We start from the raw sequence: 18,445 nt of genomic DNA, 5'->3' as shown, positions 1-18,445 counted from the left end.
TTCCCAGCACACACCACTCACCTGGCAGGAAACTCACCGCCATCTCTTACTGTAGTTCCAAGGGATCTGGCACTCTCTTCTGACCTCTGTGGGCACCTGAACACACGTGCTATTCTCACACACACACACACACACACACACACACACACACACACACACGCATGTGCACGCATACACATGTGTGCTCATGCACATACACAGACACACATACTTGCACAAACACATGCATACATACATACATATGTACATACATAGCTTAAAAGAAAAATAAAAGCAAAAGAAAGCTGAATCTCAGAAACAGTAAATTATTTGTCTGGAGTCATATAATTTAGTCATTTATTTCAGATCAGTTCATTCCAAAATATTTTCTGGCTAGCATACCAGGTTTTCAAGGCAGAACACTGTTTTGCTCCCTCACGGGGTCTTTAAAAGACCCTCAAAATATAACAGATGATTTCTCTGTGTGGTAAAGTTTTATATTCTCATAAAAAAAATCATAAATTTGGCTTTTGTTGGGAGGGGTAAATTCTGCCCCCACTAACAATGGAAAAAAAGGAAAAAACTCACCACATGCTGTAAATCCTGCAAGGATCAAAAATGACCTCCTCACCCTAAAGATATCCTACACCGCCTCAGTCACACACTTTTAAAGTGATTCTGCTATCATATCAGCTATGCACCACTATGCTATACTAAGACTAGAAAGCCAAGGCAAACTGCTGGAACGCCATGCCTGGGAGCTGTCAATCATAGTGACTCTGGGGACCTAACTGGCCTCAAGCCTTATGCTGCATCATGAATCTGGAACATAACCCGCTGTTGCCAGAGAACTGCAAATCTGACTGAACTGCACTTGTTCCCGCATCATACTTTAAAGTCATCTCCATACCACAAGACGTAATGACTGTAGCCTGAAATAGTCTGCTTTCTCACGCACCCTCCGGCTACATTCCCACAGCTCTGTGGTAGAAGAGTCATAATGGCTCCTATTTCACAAACATGAGCACAGTTCGTGGCCAATGAAAGAATGAGACAAACAAAGCCCCAATTGCTTTTCACACTACTACACCACTGCATGAAATCAAGTTTTACAAATGGCAAAACCAAGACAAGAGTTGAGGAATTCATTCCAGCCTGTGCTAACTCACAGGTCTCACGTCTGAAATACAAAACATGCAAGGCTGCTCTTCCTGTGCTTTCCTCCCTCTTTCATGCCCCGTCCCTGCCTCTCCCTGTAGGCTTTCCCTTGTTTACACACATTCTACATTTACCAAACTATGACTGGCTTTGCGATCTCTGCAGCATAAACAGTGCCTCATGTCATACTCACACATGGCTGGCAGCTCACACAGCAGCCCGGGAAGCTGTAGAAACCACGACGCATTTCATCTGCGACAGTGAGAAACAGGCTACTGAACATCCCCCTGGAGCTCCCTAGAGAGATCTCCTGGGACTCCAGGCTGGATTATCTGTACCAGGAAAGCAGCAACCTGTCATGCATTGTCTTGTGGCATCTCTTGAATGCAGGACTGCTCCTTATACTTGAGCAAGGGCACATCCTATCTTCCTAGCTTGCCTGTGCTTCTTCAGAGATGAAGAAATCGTTGTCTTGGTTGGAACTTTTAATGAGTCTTGCTACTGAGATGGGGTGTGCATTTCTGTTCCCTGGTGAAGAAACCCAAAGCTGGTTAGCTAGGGAGTCTTGGCTGCTCTCTGGGAACCCCTGGCCTTTGCTACTCATCTCTTCATAGATAGCCCCATCATACTGAAACAGTGTTTAGATAAAACTCATGGGGCTCATGATGCAAATGCCTTAACTATCGAAAGTAATATGAGGTGTAACAAGACAATATTTGTAGGTACTTCAGCAGTTCTGTGGAAGATGCCATATCAACACATTTTATTGTGAAAAATCCACCTCGTATCTTAAAAGAACTAAAAAAAATTCAATAGGAACCTTGAATTACTGGCTTTTTCTATGATTTATAGTGAGCTTAGTTTCCAATTCTACGTGTATTACAAAATCAGCTGGGTGCAAAGGTTGGATGTGCCCGGTGTAAATAAGTAGCGAATTAAAATGAAAATGAAATATATTTGTCATCAACAGTGTAATCACTGAGGGGCTGGAGCAGTTATGAGCATTGGATACCCTTGCAGGGGACCAGGGTTCAACTCCCAACACCAATATAGAGACTCACAGTCATCTGTTACTCCAGTCCACAGATCTGACACACTCTTCTAGTCTATTCAGGCAATACACACACACACACACACACACACACACACACACACACACACACACACACATACACACACACACACACACAAACATACACCTTCAGATCAACAAAGCTTCATGTAAAATAAACATGTAAAAATAAATAGAACAGAATTCTGTTCTGTTAACTTTCATGGACAACCAAGCTGCAGGTGTGTGTGTGTATGTGTGTAGTTTCATGTACCTGCTGCATGTACATGCTGCATGGGCAAAACATTCTTTTTGAAAATCCTAACAAGAATCCATAACTTCATCACTGGCCAGCTTAATGACCTGAATTCAGTCCCCTGGGATCCACCTAGAGGAAAGAGGGAACAGACTCCCACAAATTGTCCTCTGATGTCCACATACACACCGTAGCACATGGGCACCCTCAAGTGCAAACACACAAACACACACACACACACAGAGAGGGGGGGTGAAACTGAGAGAATAGCAGCAAAAGAATTCTGACTTGCATTGGACTGTAATCAGTTGTCCTTTGGAGATGGTCTTTCTAGCAAGTGGGGAAGAGGGATGTAGACAAGAAATAGAGACACTGTAAAAACGCACTGGCCGGTTTCCCAGAGAATACACAGGTCAGTAGATCATCTCCTCACTGCCAAGAAGCTCAGTGCCCCTGACAACCAAAGGCTCATATGACAGAAGTGACTTGAGCTGCATGGATTTTGTCAGCTTGACACGAGCTTGGGTCATCAGGGAAAGTGAAAACCTCAAATAAGAAAATGCCTTCACCAGATTGGCCTGCAGGCAAGTCTGTTGGAGCATCTTCTTGATTAATGACCATCATGGAAGGACCCAACTGCGGGAGCTTCCACCCACGGGCATGTAGTCCTGGGTTCTAGAAGAAAGCAAGCTGAGCAAGTCCCGGCAAGAGAGCAAGCCAGTAAGTAGCATTCCTCCACGGCCTCTGCACCAGTTCCCGCCCCCTGGCTCCTGCTGTGAGCTCCTGTCCTGACTTCCCTTCATGATGGACTACAAACTGTGAGATGAAATAAGCCCTTTCCTCCCTCAAGTTGATTTTGATCACCATGCTTAACACAGCAATAGAAGGGAAATGAAAGCTGACTATTTTCAATTCTCTCCAATGATCAGCTGCCATTATACACCATCACATCGGCCAGCTCACAGGGGTTTGATTTAAGGCCAGACTGCCTCTGATATCCAGAACACGGGCTAGTCATGAAGGGAGGGCTGACAACGGTGGACTTTGGGTAAGTAAAATAAAGAGCCATGAACTCTCTGGTGGTTGGGGCACTTGGTTTTTGAGCCTTATATAGCCTGGCAGAGACAGTACACCCAAATGAATTAACTTGATGGGATGACAGAGAATTAAGAGTTACCAAATAAAATAAAGAAAATCTGTTTTATGGTTAACGAGGAAAAATCAAAAGCTGCATATCTGAATAGTTATGTTGATGCCCTTTGAGTCACGGGCCCAGGCTGCCACATGAGCTGAAAACGCAGAGAATGAGCCAGAGGACTCATTCTCAGCTTGGCCAGCAACTATTTATTTATTTATTTATTTATTTATTTTGGTTTTTCGAGACAGAGTTTCTCTGTGTAGCCTTGGATGTCCTTGGACTCACTTTGTAGATCAGGCTGGCTTCGGACTCACAAAGATCCTTGCCTCTGCTTCCCCCAAGTGCTGGGATTACAGGCATGCACTACCAAGCCCAGCTGCTAGCAACTATTTTTATTAGTATATATTAATAATATATAATGATAGGTTGCACTGTGACACTCATACACGAATGCAATGTATCTAGAATCTGCCACTGCCCGGTCTCACCCTATTTCTACTCCTGCCAACGCCCTTTCTCTTCAAAACCCAGCCAACCTTCTACTTTTATCATTGGTTTTTGTTTTGGCAACCCAATGAGTTTGATTAGGCTTGCTGACATGAGCACAGGTAAGGGGTTATTTACAGGAATATGAGAAATTCACCAGTAGTTATACTACTGCAGAAAATGTCCTTCCTTTCCCAAAAACCATTAGCTAGCTGCTAATGGCTCCTACGGAGGGGTGTGGCTCCTAGGGAGGGGTGTGGCTCCTAGGGAGGGGTGTGGCTCCTAGGGAGGGGTGTGGCTCCTAGGGAGGGGTGTGGCTCCTACGGAGGGGTGTGGCTCCTAGGGAGGGGTGTGGCTCCTACGGAGGGGTGTGGCTCCTAGGGAGGGGTGTGGCTCCTACGGAGGGGTGTGGCTCCTAGGGAGGGGTGAGGCTTCAGGAGACCCTCCTCCACCTAGCAACCATTAACTGCCTCTAAATTTATTGAAAATTACCAACATAAAAGGCAGCTAGAAAAAGAAAAACAAAACTAAGTCAGTGAAGATAACCAGACTAGCCAACGAACAAACTAGTCCTCTGGTTTGTCACTTGAGGTCCCCAGCTACACTACTGGGAACTGCTAAGTAGGCCTAGCTGAATAGTAAAAGAGAGTGGAAAAGTGTGAGTTCCCATACTCAGCAGAGAGTGTTGACTACTGACTAAAATAGCAGCTGCTTTCCTTGTGACAATTTGTGCAATTAGCTCTGTTTCTCAATTCTAACCTTAAAAAAATAAATAAATAAATAAAAGCTAGAAAATCCTTCCAGCCTGAAATGCTTCAGAATAATGCAATTGTCTGGGAAATTGTTCCATATTTTAGAGAAAAAAAATCTTTTTAGTATTAAGTTAGGAGACAAGGCAACAGGGTTCTGTGTGTCATTTCACACAGGCCTAGTTTTAACTGATCCTGTCCCATCTTTCTGCCCAAGTCAGCTTCCGCCCTCCCCTTCCCACAGGCACATCACCTCAAAGTCTCTTCTTCTTTCTCATGAGTTCCCTTCCAGGGCTTGTCACTTCCAGCATCCATTGGTTTGGGTTGTAGGAGCCTGGGTTATTTCACTTACAATATTTTCTAGTTTCACTCATTTTTTTCCTGACTGTTTCATAATTTCATTTTTCATTAGAGATGAATATATGAATATATCATTGTGTATATGTACCACACTTTAATTATGCAACCATCAAGTTGATAGACATCCAGGCTGATTCTGTTTCCTTGCTACTGTGAAGAAAGCATCACTAAACATGGATACATAAGCATCCCTGCGGCAGGATAGTGTATCCTTTGGGAGTGTTTTAAAATGGTACAGGTCGATCATACGGAAGCTCTATTTTGAGTTTTATAAGGAACTGCCACACTGATTTTCACAGTGGCTCTACTAGCAACACTCCTACTGGTGGTGTAGAAGGAGTCCTCTGTCCCTACATCCTCAGCTGCATTCATTTGCTGCCATTGGCTTTCACAGTGATGACCATTCTGACAGACGTGAGATGGAATTATCAATGACGTTTCCAGTTTGCATTTTTCTAATGGATAAAGATGCTGGACGCTTTAAAAAAAATACATATTGGCCATTTATATCTTTTTGAGAACTGTCTGTTCGCCCCATTGTTCTAGTCGCTGATGTTCTGTGTTTAATTTCTGCGGTTTGTTACATAGGCAGTGGATTAGTTATTTTCTGTTGCTGTGATGAAAAGGCCAAAAGCAACTTGAGGAAGCATGTATTTGGCCGTTATGTTTCCAGACATCTAAACACCCACAATAGCAGAGAGGCAGGGGTGGGAAGCCAAGAGATAATATCTCGACTGCATACTAAAAGTAGAGGCTGGCTACAAAGTCTCAGCCACTCCCCCATGCAGACTTCCTCTGACTGTGACGCAAGTGGTCACATTCATGAGCCTAGAGGGAACATTTCTTATTCAAACCATCAGACACTAAGCCCCTTGACGGAAATATACCCAAGATTCTCCCCCATTCTGTAGGCATGTTGATTTGAGATGTTTCCCTCACCTTCTACAGCATCTCTGCCCTGGGAAGACTCCCTGGTCCTGTGGCTTTATCCTAAGCAGCAGGTGATGCTAACACACTATGGACTATGGACATGACTTGGAGAGAGGGTGTGCCTAAGGTTTGGGAGGTGGTTTCTTGCTCAAGGTTTTGTGTCTATGCTTATGTGATTAAAACTTAGTCATCTACCTTCTCTGGCCCCTTTTCAGTTTTGAGTGTAGGGCCTAGTAAAGCAGTCACTAAATGTTGTTTTAGGAACTGCCTAGCTTAGCACGTTACCTAGGCAGTAATTGCACCTAACACGAGTGCAATAGAGTCTGTTCACTAGATTCCCCATCTTACTTGATACCTCCAAGGTCATCGGTATAAACATCTGCAGAAATACTAGGAAAAGGAGCAAACTTCAGCCCCTGAGCAAGGCACTTGACTTTGCATATATTATAAGATATATATATCAAGCTCATTGGTGGTAACCATCACCAGTGAAGGGCTCAACAGCCACAGCACACACTCACAGTCAGACCTCCTCAGTCAGAGCACACAGTCAGACCTCAGCAGTCACAGGACACAGTCAGACCTAGGAGTCATTACTCATCAACAACAGGATTACTGATAAGTCATGCAGTCTTAGTTTCCTTCATCTTAAAAATAGAAACTTACAGTAATTGGACAAGCACAGTCAACATTCAGTCAGGGTTTTGGTTTTTTTTTTTTCATTCTTTTTTTTTTTTTCATTCAGTCAGTTTTATGTCCATTGCCTTTATCTCCATCTAACCAGGAGGATTTCAGTGAGTGATGGGTTGGGAGAAAAAAAATGTGACAGGATAAGAAAGAACAAAAAATAGCGACGATCTCAAGGTAGGATGAAAGGCACAGCTGGACAAGTAGCAAGAGCTCTCTGTGACATTCACTCTCTGCGGAAACAACTAGGCAACTAGGTGTAGACCAGCACAGAGGTACTAGTGGCAGAGCTGCTGTCCCTCTAGGGCCAGCTTGTACTGGTCAAGCAGCAACTTGTGAAGAGAACAGGCCTGTTTTGTGCACTATACACTATTCTCTCCCCGATCCTCCCCTCCTGCTCCTCAGGAATGCACTGTCAGGGCTTGATTTTTCCAAGCCCCTGGTTTCTGACAGGCACCCATCATCTTCATCACCTGCCGTTCTGCTTAACCAGTGGTTTGGAAATGCCAGTCTATGCACTGAGTCTACATGTCCCTTACAAAGCCAATAGAGAGAGCTCTGCAGTAAGATATCCGTCATCAATAAGAACCAAAGCTGGCCGTTTGTGACAATGTGGCTAGAACTATGACGTCGAGTGAAATAATCCAGCCATCGTAGAACAAATAGCCCACATCCTCACTCATTTGCGGAAGCTTAAAACATAAAGCAGAATGAAAGAAAGGACTAATGATCTCTAGAGGCCAAGGACCAAGGCTTGGGAAACAAAAGGATAGGCGGAATTGGCTTTAAAATGCTACAGCTCAGTGGGTTAACTTTTGTCTGCAGCAGTTTATATCTCAGAATAACTAGCCAAGCACTGGCGAACACGCAGAAATGATAAATGTGTGAGGGGATAAAAGCTAATTACCTAGATTTCATCGTAGTACATTGTATACTGCATTGAATTATCATGTGGTAAATATGAACAAACATTAGGTGTCAGCTGAAAATGAAAACGTCTTCAGTGCTACCCTCAGTAGGTCACATGTGGGCCCACCTGCCTGTGATTTTAGTAAGCTCACCAGGTAACATTTTTTTTCCCTCTACAGGAAACAAAATGTATCTTTCCTTTATAGGTCTGTTCTGTACCAACTTATCTAAAAGGTATATTCGTGTTTGGTGTTTGTGTTTGGGGCCCTTGACTCACTAACTGGCAATAGCTTCATACGTTTCTCTCCAGGGCTGGCTAGTTTGGGTGTTTTGTTTTGTTTTGTTTTGTTTGTGGTTGTTTTTGTTATTGTTTTGTTTTGTTGTCAATTTGACACAAGCTAGAATCACCTAGGAAGGAGGAAGCCTTGTTTGAGAAAATGCCTCCATCAGACTGGCCTATAGGCAAGTCTGTGAGGATGTTTTCTTGATTAATAATCGATGTGGGATAATTGATGGCAGCCGACTGTGAACTGCCATCCCTAAGGAGGTGGGCCTGTGCTGCATAAGGAAGGTGGCTGAGTGCAGGCCTGAGAGCCAACCAGAAAGAAGCATGCCCCCCGTCTTCTGCTCGGTTCCTGAGTTGAACTCCTCCCCTGGCTGCCTTGATGATAGACTGTTATGCGGAAACATAAGCCAAGTAAGTCCTTCCCTTCTTAAGATGCTTCCAGTTGTGGTGCTCATCACAGGAATAGCCAACTCCAACATCCCCTAAGGTCTTACACGTTAACCACAAGCCAAAGAATGAGAAATATCAAGGAAAGAAAGGAAGACTTAGAAACCCCTCCACTCATTTGCCAAAATGAGGCCAAGCCCAAAGCTACAAGACAGCATGCCTGTCCTCTTCCCACTCTTCTGATGGACAAGCCATGGGAATGCTTCAGAGCCCATAGAAACCATAGGTATGTGGAATACATAATAGCAACAAAGGCAGGTGTGGACTGAGTACCAAATGTCTAAGAAATTTGCTCAGAATGTTTTCCACAGCTGCTCATGAGCGTGTACAGCCTTATGGAGCTTCAGGACAATATGTATTGACAAATGTATGGCGAGACAATTTTTATCACTCTACGGGCATGACCAAGTGAGCTTATGCAAAGATTACATCATCTCCTGGGGACCCATCAACGGAAACTGGTCTGATACTTGTCATTGGCTAAAGTGTCATTTGTGCATACTCATAATTACTAACTATATATGAGTATGAATAATCCCATTTAAAAGAAGATGAAACCGAAATGCACGAAAAAAAAAAAAAAGCAAGATGCTGCTTGAACTCATGCAACCAGCAAGTGACTGAGGAGGAGGGGGGAGGAGGAAGAAGAGGATGGGGAAGAGGAGGAGGAGGAGGAGGAGGGGGAGGCAAACACCAAACTGAAACCAGAGAATTTGAGAGCGAGACGCTAACGCTAACTTAGCAGTCACACTGTGCTATCATTCTCTCCCCCTAAGTGAGAAATGTCAGAAAATGGTAAAGTGCTGTGCATAAAGATGTACACAAATGCACGGCAGGAATCTCAGGACTTCTCAGTTTCAAATCTCCAAACTGGCCAATGGACCCAAACGGCATGCAGCTCCTCCATCTGCAATCCCATGTGAGAAGCACCTGCATGGTCAGTAGATCCTAGAGACACGAGGCCTCCTAATGGGCCTCCTGGGTTCTCTGGAACTAGAGGATACAGCGAGCTTTTCAAGGTAGACATGGAGAGGTTGAAGATAGGTTGACTTTATCCAGGCTATGCAGCCCAGATCCATGGGGTAAAAGAATGCATGGTTTTCCCTTACATAGACATTATACTCATGGGAAGCATCAATACCTCAAATTTCTGGAAGTCATCTTTTGTTTGGTTTGGTTGGGGGTTTTTTGTTTGTTTGTTTGAGACAGGGTTTCTCTGTGTAGCCTTGGATATCCTGAAACTTGCTTTGTAGACCAGGCTGGCCTCAAACTCACAATGATCCGCCTACCTCTGCCTCTCTGAATGCTGGGATTAAGGCGTGTGCCACCACGCCCAGCTGGAGAGCATCTTAAATAGATCACATCCAATGGGTCAAGTATCATTCAATATGGTAGACCTCGCCTGGATCCTGACATACTCTCCTGTCCTCCAATCTTCTAGAGGAGACTGCAGCATGGAAGTGCTGAGTACGCGGCAGCATCTCCTCATCAGATTGACAAAACTGTAGTGTCCTTGGAGCGCCCTGTCTCTGAAAGTTTTAGAAGCCGGGCTATCCCCACCATGACAGTCTGGTACCCTGGGCCTCAGGGAGTATGCCTTATGGCTGGACAGTCATTTTAACTTTGACAGCATCATTGTTGAAGCCAATAATGCACAGGCACTGCTTAGAGTTTCAAAAAAAAAATCAAAAAATCTCTATCATTAGGCTCAGGTCACTACCCAAAATAATTTTCAGTGGGTGGAAAGATCAAAACGTTGACCACAATTACCCAGCTGTCCCTCCACAAATGATACAGCAGAGACCAATGGCTTCCTCCTCTTCTCAGCTCTCAATGAGCCTGCCTTCAGAGACAGACATGGGGGGGGGCAGGTGTCAGTACTTCTGCATCACCACCAACGACTTCTTTGAGGTCCCACCTACCCAGGTGACACTGCCACCCACTGACAAACTAAGCAGGTCCCTTCCTCTGCAGAATGCAGAAGGCCTCGACCACAAAAGACTCAAAGAATACCTCGTTAAGACGTCTCCGTTCAACTCAAGCAAAGCTGCACTCGATGAAATATAATAGAATCACCCACCTCAGTAGCAGAGCTTCTCAGATGCATCCTATAGTAGACTGGCTTATTCACTTCCAAGGGGAAATGAACTCAACTATATATCACAGTTAACTGTGGTCACAGCTCCATGGATCCTCAGCCAGTGCTGAGAGCTCACTGAGGGACAGTTAACAGTCCCTGATCTGTAATCAACCTTTTTTACATTTGTTCCTAATCACAGGATACAGTTTCGCCTTAATGAACTGTTTTCTTATCGTATTACAGTTGGTCATTTCAGCATGCCTAATGGCCCATTCAGTAGGTTAAATGACAATTAGTGTCCCTGGTTTCGGCGAAGGGGGGTTAGCAGTTCCCCCCCCCCCCTTCCTCATACAGAGTCAAATTTGAAGGGTAGAGTCACTGAAGATCAAAGTCAAACATACCTATTGCAGTCCACGTGGAGCAGGAGGTGAGAGGCACTCACTGACAGTGCGACCTTGTGCCACTGTCCATCGGCCATGCGGTAGGGAAGGGCCTCCGTCCTGGGCTTCCCTCGATGTATGTAATGGTAGCGTATCTCTTCCCTTGGGCCACTGCTCTCCAGTTCAAAATAGCTGCATATAAAGAAGCAAAGATTTTAGTCCTGGGCATCAGGGCGCTCATCAGCCCCACATCCTCAATACCAGGTGTCTTGGAATTACCTAAACACAGCATACAGGGCCATGACCTAAATCAAGTGTGTGGCACAGAGCCTGCCTCACCTACTGTCTGAGAGTTCTTTCTCACCTTGAGCTTCTGATGTGGAAATCAATTGATCCACAGCGAGACCAAAACCCCACACGCTAATTAGTAAAGCTTAGGGTTCAGCACCCTCTTTGTATTGACTGAGAAGGGCTATTCATGTCAAAAAAAAAAAGGCTTTAATCGATGTTTATTTGAAAATTAATGAGAAATGGGTTGGGCATCTGGGACTGAAATTGATGCAAGAGTGAAGAGACAAGTTAAGTCCGTTTCTGTTCTTCCGACTGAGGGCAAGGATACTTTCACTAAACAGATGACTCCCAGATGATGGGGCAGGGAGGAGTTGAAGCCATGCACACATGAGTCAGTATTCACGATTATCACAGTGCAAAGCACATAGCTGGAGTTTCCTTTCCTAAGATAGTCCTCATGTTTTTTCAGATCCATACAAAATCCTTTGTGCCACCACTATAGTTCAATGTGCTAGGCCTGGGACTTCCACAGATCGCGCTGGGGGTATTTTGTCTCCTGTGACTTCTAGACATCAGTGTCACTGTCATTGACATGTGCCTGACCTCACTGCCCGCTGTGCACGAGCATGTTACACACACCATCTGATTTGCCTCCCACATGCCCTAAGGTCCTTGCATTGATATCCCCTTTTAAAGAGCGAAGAACTGAGATCATGAGGAAGGTATGAGCCAGTCGATCAGCATGCTTGCCTGGCATTCCTGCAGCTCTGGGTCCCTTGCCCAGCACTGCATGAGCCATGTGCAGCTGCACACACTTGTAATTCTATCACTAAGGAGGTAAAAACAGGAGGATCAGAGAAGCTCATAGTAACTCTTGACAATATACAGTGAGTTTGCGGCTAGCCTGGGCTACATGAGAACATATCAGGAAAGAAAAGATAGAAAAGAAAAGGGAATAAGAAGAAGAAGAAAAGGACTGGAGAGAAGGGAAGCGGGGAGAGGAGGAAAAGAGAAGAGTGGGGAGAGAAGTAAAGCAGTAAAGGGGAAAAGGTGGGGAGAAAAACTTTGAGATTTAAGGATTATAAACATACTCCTGTGCCATTTAAGGCAGATTATTGGCATTTCCTAGGCATTAGAAAATGCTCTTATATAGTGCTAGGCACAAACTCACCTAGCACTCACCACTCTAGAGACTTTCCTGGGTGGGAGGGGGAGAGGGGGGAGTTGGGGGAGGGGGGTGTGATCCTTGTAGTTGAAAGGAGCTAAGGTTCCCTATAATCCACTGAGCTGAGCTGACCCAAGCTTGACTGTATCAAATCTAAAACACAAAAGCCATCACTGATCAGGACTAGATGGAACTGTCATAAAAAGCAGCCTCTTTGGACAGGACTCCAACCATGGCAGAGAAAAAAAAAAGAGCGTTTCTTGCCCCTTGTTCACACGGTTTACTCCACAGGGGAGCACGGAGTGAAGATCTCCTTGTAACCATGTCAACTCCAGGAGCACAGGAATTCAGCCATGAAAGACTATTCCAAGCACGGAAGCCAGCTCCTGCGCCCAGGTTCATGCTAATTAGCCATTATTAACATGATACACAGCTTCAAAAAGAAGAAAGTCCTTAATGTTTATTATTTTTTAAATTCCTTAAATTTCTTCAAAGCATCAAACATGTCCTAGAAGAATAAAACTGAAGAACCTAATCAGAGACGGTACAGGCTCTCGGTCATTCCCCAGCTCATTGCTGCAGTGTGCCTTTAGTGAGCGCACTGGAGAGATAAAAATGATCTGAAGTATGCCTCCTTCCATCAGGATGTCCTGAGACTAGGAAAGAATGCAAAAAAATTTGTCCATTCCCATCAAAAAGCAGAAAGGGGCCTAGAGATGGTCAAAGAGGAGGCAGGGGAAGCTGCCATGCTGGGCCCTGCCAAGTGCTTTTTTACTAAGACTTTGTAGTGAGTTCCCACATGAGCAGACACAGAGCATGCCTAGCCCCAGGACACAGCTCCAGCTTTTTAGAATGGCACCTTCCCAAGACATCACGAGACATCTCTCAATTGTTTTGACCAATAAGAGACTCCTGGGAGAAGCGAGCAGACCTTTAAAGGACTTCAGCCAATGACAACTGGAACTGTTCATCGAGATGCCTGACAGGATCATTAAGATGGGGGCAAGTGCATTTAACCAGATTCAATCACTGTTCCTGGGGTTAGGGCCTCACCGAGCAAGTGCTTAATGTGTTATAAATAGATCGTTGGAAGATCCCTTACAACACACTGGCGTAAGTGATTACCTTGTGGCCATCACAACTATGGAGCTAAAAGGAAAGAGTCCTGCTCTAGCACTTCACAGTGGCCACTTGTGGTCACCTTGGGGTGACATACACATACACTCAGAGGCGATGCACCTCAAACTACTTGATGATGTGCCTTTGAAGAGTTATGTTAGGATACTGGACAGCTAAGGAGCACCTGGGTCAAATTTTCATAAACACTGAGGGATGCATGGCAGTATGTCCACGCAGTAATTCTCCACTGACAGGGACGTGTGGCTGTCCTGACTATGCATGCAGGTGCAGGAGGCAGTCACCCATCTGTGTGGCGTGACTGTGGCATGGGAAGGGTACACCATGGACTGTAGTAGAGCGCTGTGGTTTGATTGAAGTGTCTCAAAGGGCTTGTGTGTTGAAGGTTTGGTACCCAGCAGAGGTTTCTGGCCAAGTCAGTGTATCAATTCCTTGATGGATTTATAATACATGGCATTACCGGGGGTAGGACCTAGTTGAAGAAAGTTTGCTCCCTCCCTCTCTCTCTCTCTCTCTCTCTCTCTCTCTCTCTCTCTCTCTCTCTCTCTCTCTCTCTCTCTCTCCCTCCCTCCCTCCCTCCCTCCCTCCCTCCCTCCCTCTGACGGTGCATATCTCTGGGTTTCTTTCTGGGTTTCTCTTTCTGTCTGTCTCTCCGTATCTCTGTCTCTATGTGTCTATTTATGTCCTTCTTTGTATCTCGCTCTATGTCTGTCAATATCTCCCCACTTCTTGCATTCTTCCCCTTTTCCAGCCACCATAAACAGCTAGACTCCTTTGTCACCTGATTCTACTGCCTAACTATAAGCCACAGCAAATGAGTCGGCTGACATGGATTGAAACTTCTGAAATTCTGAACCCAAACAAACCCTCCCCTCCTTTTTTTTTTTTTTTTGGTCACTTGGTCACAGTGATGAGACAGTAGACTAACACATGTGATCTACAGCCCAGAAGAATCAGCTTCCTGCCTTCCTCACCCCAAGGTCTACAGAGGCAGACTGTGTTTCAGGAAGACCCCCAAGATGTTTCATGAGCCCCGGCAAGTTTAAGATGCTGTACGATAGAGCGCACTGGCTATACTTCCTGGTGAGCTGCTCAGCACCAGGGTGCTCACCACAAGGGTGGCAGAAGTCTCAAGTTCCAGGGTGGGTGGCAGCTAGTAGCCGTTTGTTGCTGTAGGAGGAGGGTGGTGGAAGCAGGCATGAGAAAGCATCCTATGAGCAGTCCAAACCTGGAAGCCATTACTCGTCATGCGGAAGTGCTTCCTGGGAGCCCAGAAAGGACAGCTGCTCTGCAGTGCTCTCATTTTCAGCAAGCAGATGCTGTGGGCAGCACCTCCCTAGGCTTGGACCTCACTCTAGGGTGCTGTCCCCAGGAACACTACTCCCAGAGCAGCCTGTTCATCTTATAGATGTTTACAGACAATGATGATATTCCCATCCTAAAGTTTTTTTTTTCAGGACAGGTATTCTCCTGTGTACGCCTAAACTATTCCTCTTTCTAGGAAAAGTATTCTTAATTATTCTTCCTTCTAGACACAGCAGCATGCTGGTCCTGATGCTTCAAACACAGTCAAATGAATCCACTTGGTACACCATCAATATAGAAACAGGACTAAAGGTCCCAGTGTATACATCTTCAAATGCAGAGTGATGACATTATTCCTGCTTTGTTCTGGGCCTTGTGTGGCTATGATTGTATTCTAATCTTTTTAAAAATATATTTTATTAGTTTATTCATATTACATCTCAATTGTTATCCCTTGTATCCTCCCATTCCTCCTCCCTCCCATTTTCCCCTTACTCCCGTCCCCTATGACTGTGACTGAGGGGGAATTCCTCCCCCTGTATATGCTCATAGGATATAAAGTCTCTTCTTGGTAGCCTGCTGTCCTTCCTCTGGGTGCCACCAGGCCTCCCCATCCAGGGGACGTAGTCAAATATGGGGCACCAGAGTTCATGTGAAAGTCAGACCCCACTCTCCACTCAACTGTGGAGAATGTACTGTCCATTGGCTAGATCTGAGTAAGGGTTCGAAGTTTACTGCATGTATTGTCCTTGGATGGTACCATAGTTTGGACAGGACCCCTGGGCCCAGATCTACCCATCATAATGTTCTTCTTGTAGGTTTCTATGACCCTCTGGATCCTTCTATTTCCCCATTATCCCATGCTTCTCTCACATAGAGTCCCAATAGGATGTCTTTCCCTCTGTCCCACTTTCCTGGTTAGTGACGACTTTCATGGGACATATCCCTTGGGCTAGTGTGCAGATATAAGTGAGTATATACCATTTGACTCTTTCTGCTTCTGGGTTAACTCACTCAGTATGATCATTTCTAGTTCAATCCATTTGTCCACAAATTTCGGGAATTCCTTGTTTTTAATAGCTGAGTAGTATTCCATAGTGTAAATGTACCACAGTTTCTTTATCCATTCTTCTACTGAGGGACACTTAGGCTGTTTCCATGTTCTGGCTATTATAAATAAGGCCACTATGAACATGATAGAGCATATGTCCCTGTTGTGTGCTGGAACTTCTTCTGTGCCTATTCCAAGGAGTGGAATAGCTGGGTCTTGAGGAAGCCCTATTCCCATTTTTCTGAGATAGTACCAGATAGATTTCCAAAGTGTCTGTACTAGTTTGCATTCCCCCTAGCAATGAAGGAGTGTTCCTCTCTCTCCACATCCTCACCAGCATGTGGTGTCACTTGAATTTTTGATCTTAGCCATTCTGATGGGTGTAAGATGGAATCTCAGAGTTGTTTTGATTTGCATTTCCCTGATGACTAAGGAGGTTGAGCATTTCTTCAAGTGTTTCTCAGCCATTCGATATTCTTCTGTTGAGAATTCTCTGTTTAGTTCTGAGCCCCATTTCTCAATTGGGTTATTTGGTTTGGTGGTGTTTAATTTCTTGAGTTCTTTATATGTTTTGGATATTAGACCTTTGTCAGATGTAGGGTTGTCTGTAGGCTGTCGCTTTGTTCTGTTGACAGTGTCTCCTGCCTTACAGAAGCTTCTGAGCCTCGTATTCTAATCTTTACACTGATTTTCTCATCAACTAACACTCTGATTCCTTTCACCCCAAACTCTATAAAGACAAATCTTTCCCACTTTGTATTTCCATAGATTAATTTTATTTTATTTTTTTTAAAGTAATTTACTTAAATTACATCTTAATTGTTATCCCATCACTTGTATCCTCCCAGTCCTCCCTCCCTCCCTCTTTCACCCTATTCCCCTCTCCTATATCTGTGACCAAAGGGGACCTCCTCCCCCACCATGTAGTCACAGCCTATCAAGCCTCACATAGATGAAGTTTAAAATAGAAGTTTTGCTTAACTGCTAGGCTGCATTTGAATAATTCCCAAAGGCCCACCCTGCAGTATTAGCACAACCAGTTCACCATGAATATAAGTTTAATTTCATGGGACCACATGAATTTCATGCTATGCTTGGAAATAAAAGTCAAGAAGAATAATTCCAAATAGTATAGGTTGATGAAGGTCACTTGAGACATTTTGTATTAAAATGTTTGTAAGCTTCTCCAAACTTATGCCCCATTTTGAGATTGTTTTAATAATTCATTTGCAATGGTTTGTCTTTATTATAATTTTGACTATATTCAGAACCACCATAAAATGCACCTTTGGGAGTGTCTGTGAGGGTGCATAGAGACGTACAACCACTAGGCAGCATCACTTCATGGTCTGCAGTCCTGGTCATTTATCTCTCTGCTTAATGTGACCATCTGCCTCAAGCGTCTAGAGACAATCTTGTAGCCACACTTTCCCTGTCATGAAGGGCTGCACCCTCCACTTGTGAGCCTGCCTTGCTTCCTTAAGATGCTAAGATGCATCTGACAGGTATTTTGCCATAGCAGCAACAACAAAGGTAGCTAGAGCCTGGCTTAGTGGTGTATGCCTTTAATTCCAGCACTTGAGAGGCAGAGGCCTTTCTGTGAGTGTGAGGCCAGCCTAGTCTACATATACAATAAAACCTTCTCTCAAGTTAAAAAAAAAAAAGGATACTTACTAGTTCAGTATTAGAGAGCACAAAGGTAGACATTTAAAAACTTAAAGAAAACACTGTTGAGAGAACATTTAGTGGGAAAACAGGAGAGGCTCATTTTAAGTGGCCAGTGGCCATTTTCTTCATGGGAAAGATAACAAGTATTAGGTGTCTCTTCTGGTGTTTTCTCCTCTATATGATACGTGTACATTGCCTATCTAGAAATGTAGGCTTTGGTGCTATGCTCTGTGCCCATCCACTTTCCAAAAGTGACCTCTGTGGCTGGACAAGTAACTGTGTTCTGGAGAGCAGAGTAGAAGTTCAAGACAAAACAACCTTAAAAACCAGGCTGTACCCAGTCATGCTTAATTCTAGAAAGACCTTCGAGGCTAGCAGAATACTAAGGGCCCATAGCTACTAATCTACTTCCTTTCTGGGAAAACATGCCATCTCATTCATAGATAGAACATCTGAGTGGACCATTCCTAAACCCTACAAAGAGCTCAAAGCAGATAAAAATAAAATAGTTTCTCAGAATTGTCCCCATAATTCCACAGTAAACTCAATAAATGCTAACCCTAGTCAATAGTGTGTGCTAGTTCATGCTAGTTTGGGGGGGGCGGGGGGGCTGGCAAGGGACTCGATGGTGCTGTTGGATGGAGTGAGTCTGAAAGTGATTGTATGAATCAGAGATACCATTCATCATCACAGAAACTAACACTGAGCTGAGACATAAATATGATGAATGTGCTCAGACATAATAAACAGGCTTAGAAGCTTTGAGAGTAAAGAGAAACACAACAGCATGAATTTGAGTAGAAAGGCAGAAAACTGGAGAAGCCAAGATACAGAGCCGGAAGTACCCTGAGACAGGAATGGCAGGAGGCACAGTCTGCTCTTGTCCACGGGTAACTGGTAAATTACATTTCCCAAGGGCGACCACAGCATCC

At 44.5% G+C, this 18,445-nt stretch overlaps 1 protein-coding gene across 2 annotated transcripts in view; it reads right to left on the bottom strand.

Annotated features, from left to right (window-relative positions):
• Positions 1-18,445, bottom strand: part of NELL1 (neural EGFL like 1) — an 843,592-nt gene that overhangs the window by 676,942 nt on the left and 148,205 nt on the right. For both annotated transcript variants that reach the window (XM_084773584.1, XM_084773585.1), the window contains exon 4: positions 10,918-11,088. In XM_084773584.1, the coding sequence (XP_084629710.1) occupies positions 10,918-11,088 (171 nt within the window). The remainder of the gene's footprint in view (positions 1-10,917; positions 11,089-18,445) is intronic.

The sequence above is a fragment of the Acomys minous genome (genome assembly GCF_964271855.1).
Source record: "Acomys minous genome assembly, chromosome: 2".
Classification (NCBI taxonomy): Eukaryota; Metazoa; Chordata; class Mammalia; order Rodentia; family Muridae; genus Acomys; species Acomys minous.
Note: the sequence above shows the minus strand (reverse complement) of the source record. Positions and strands in the feature narration are given on the sequence as shown.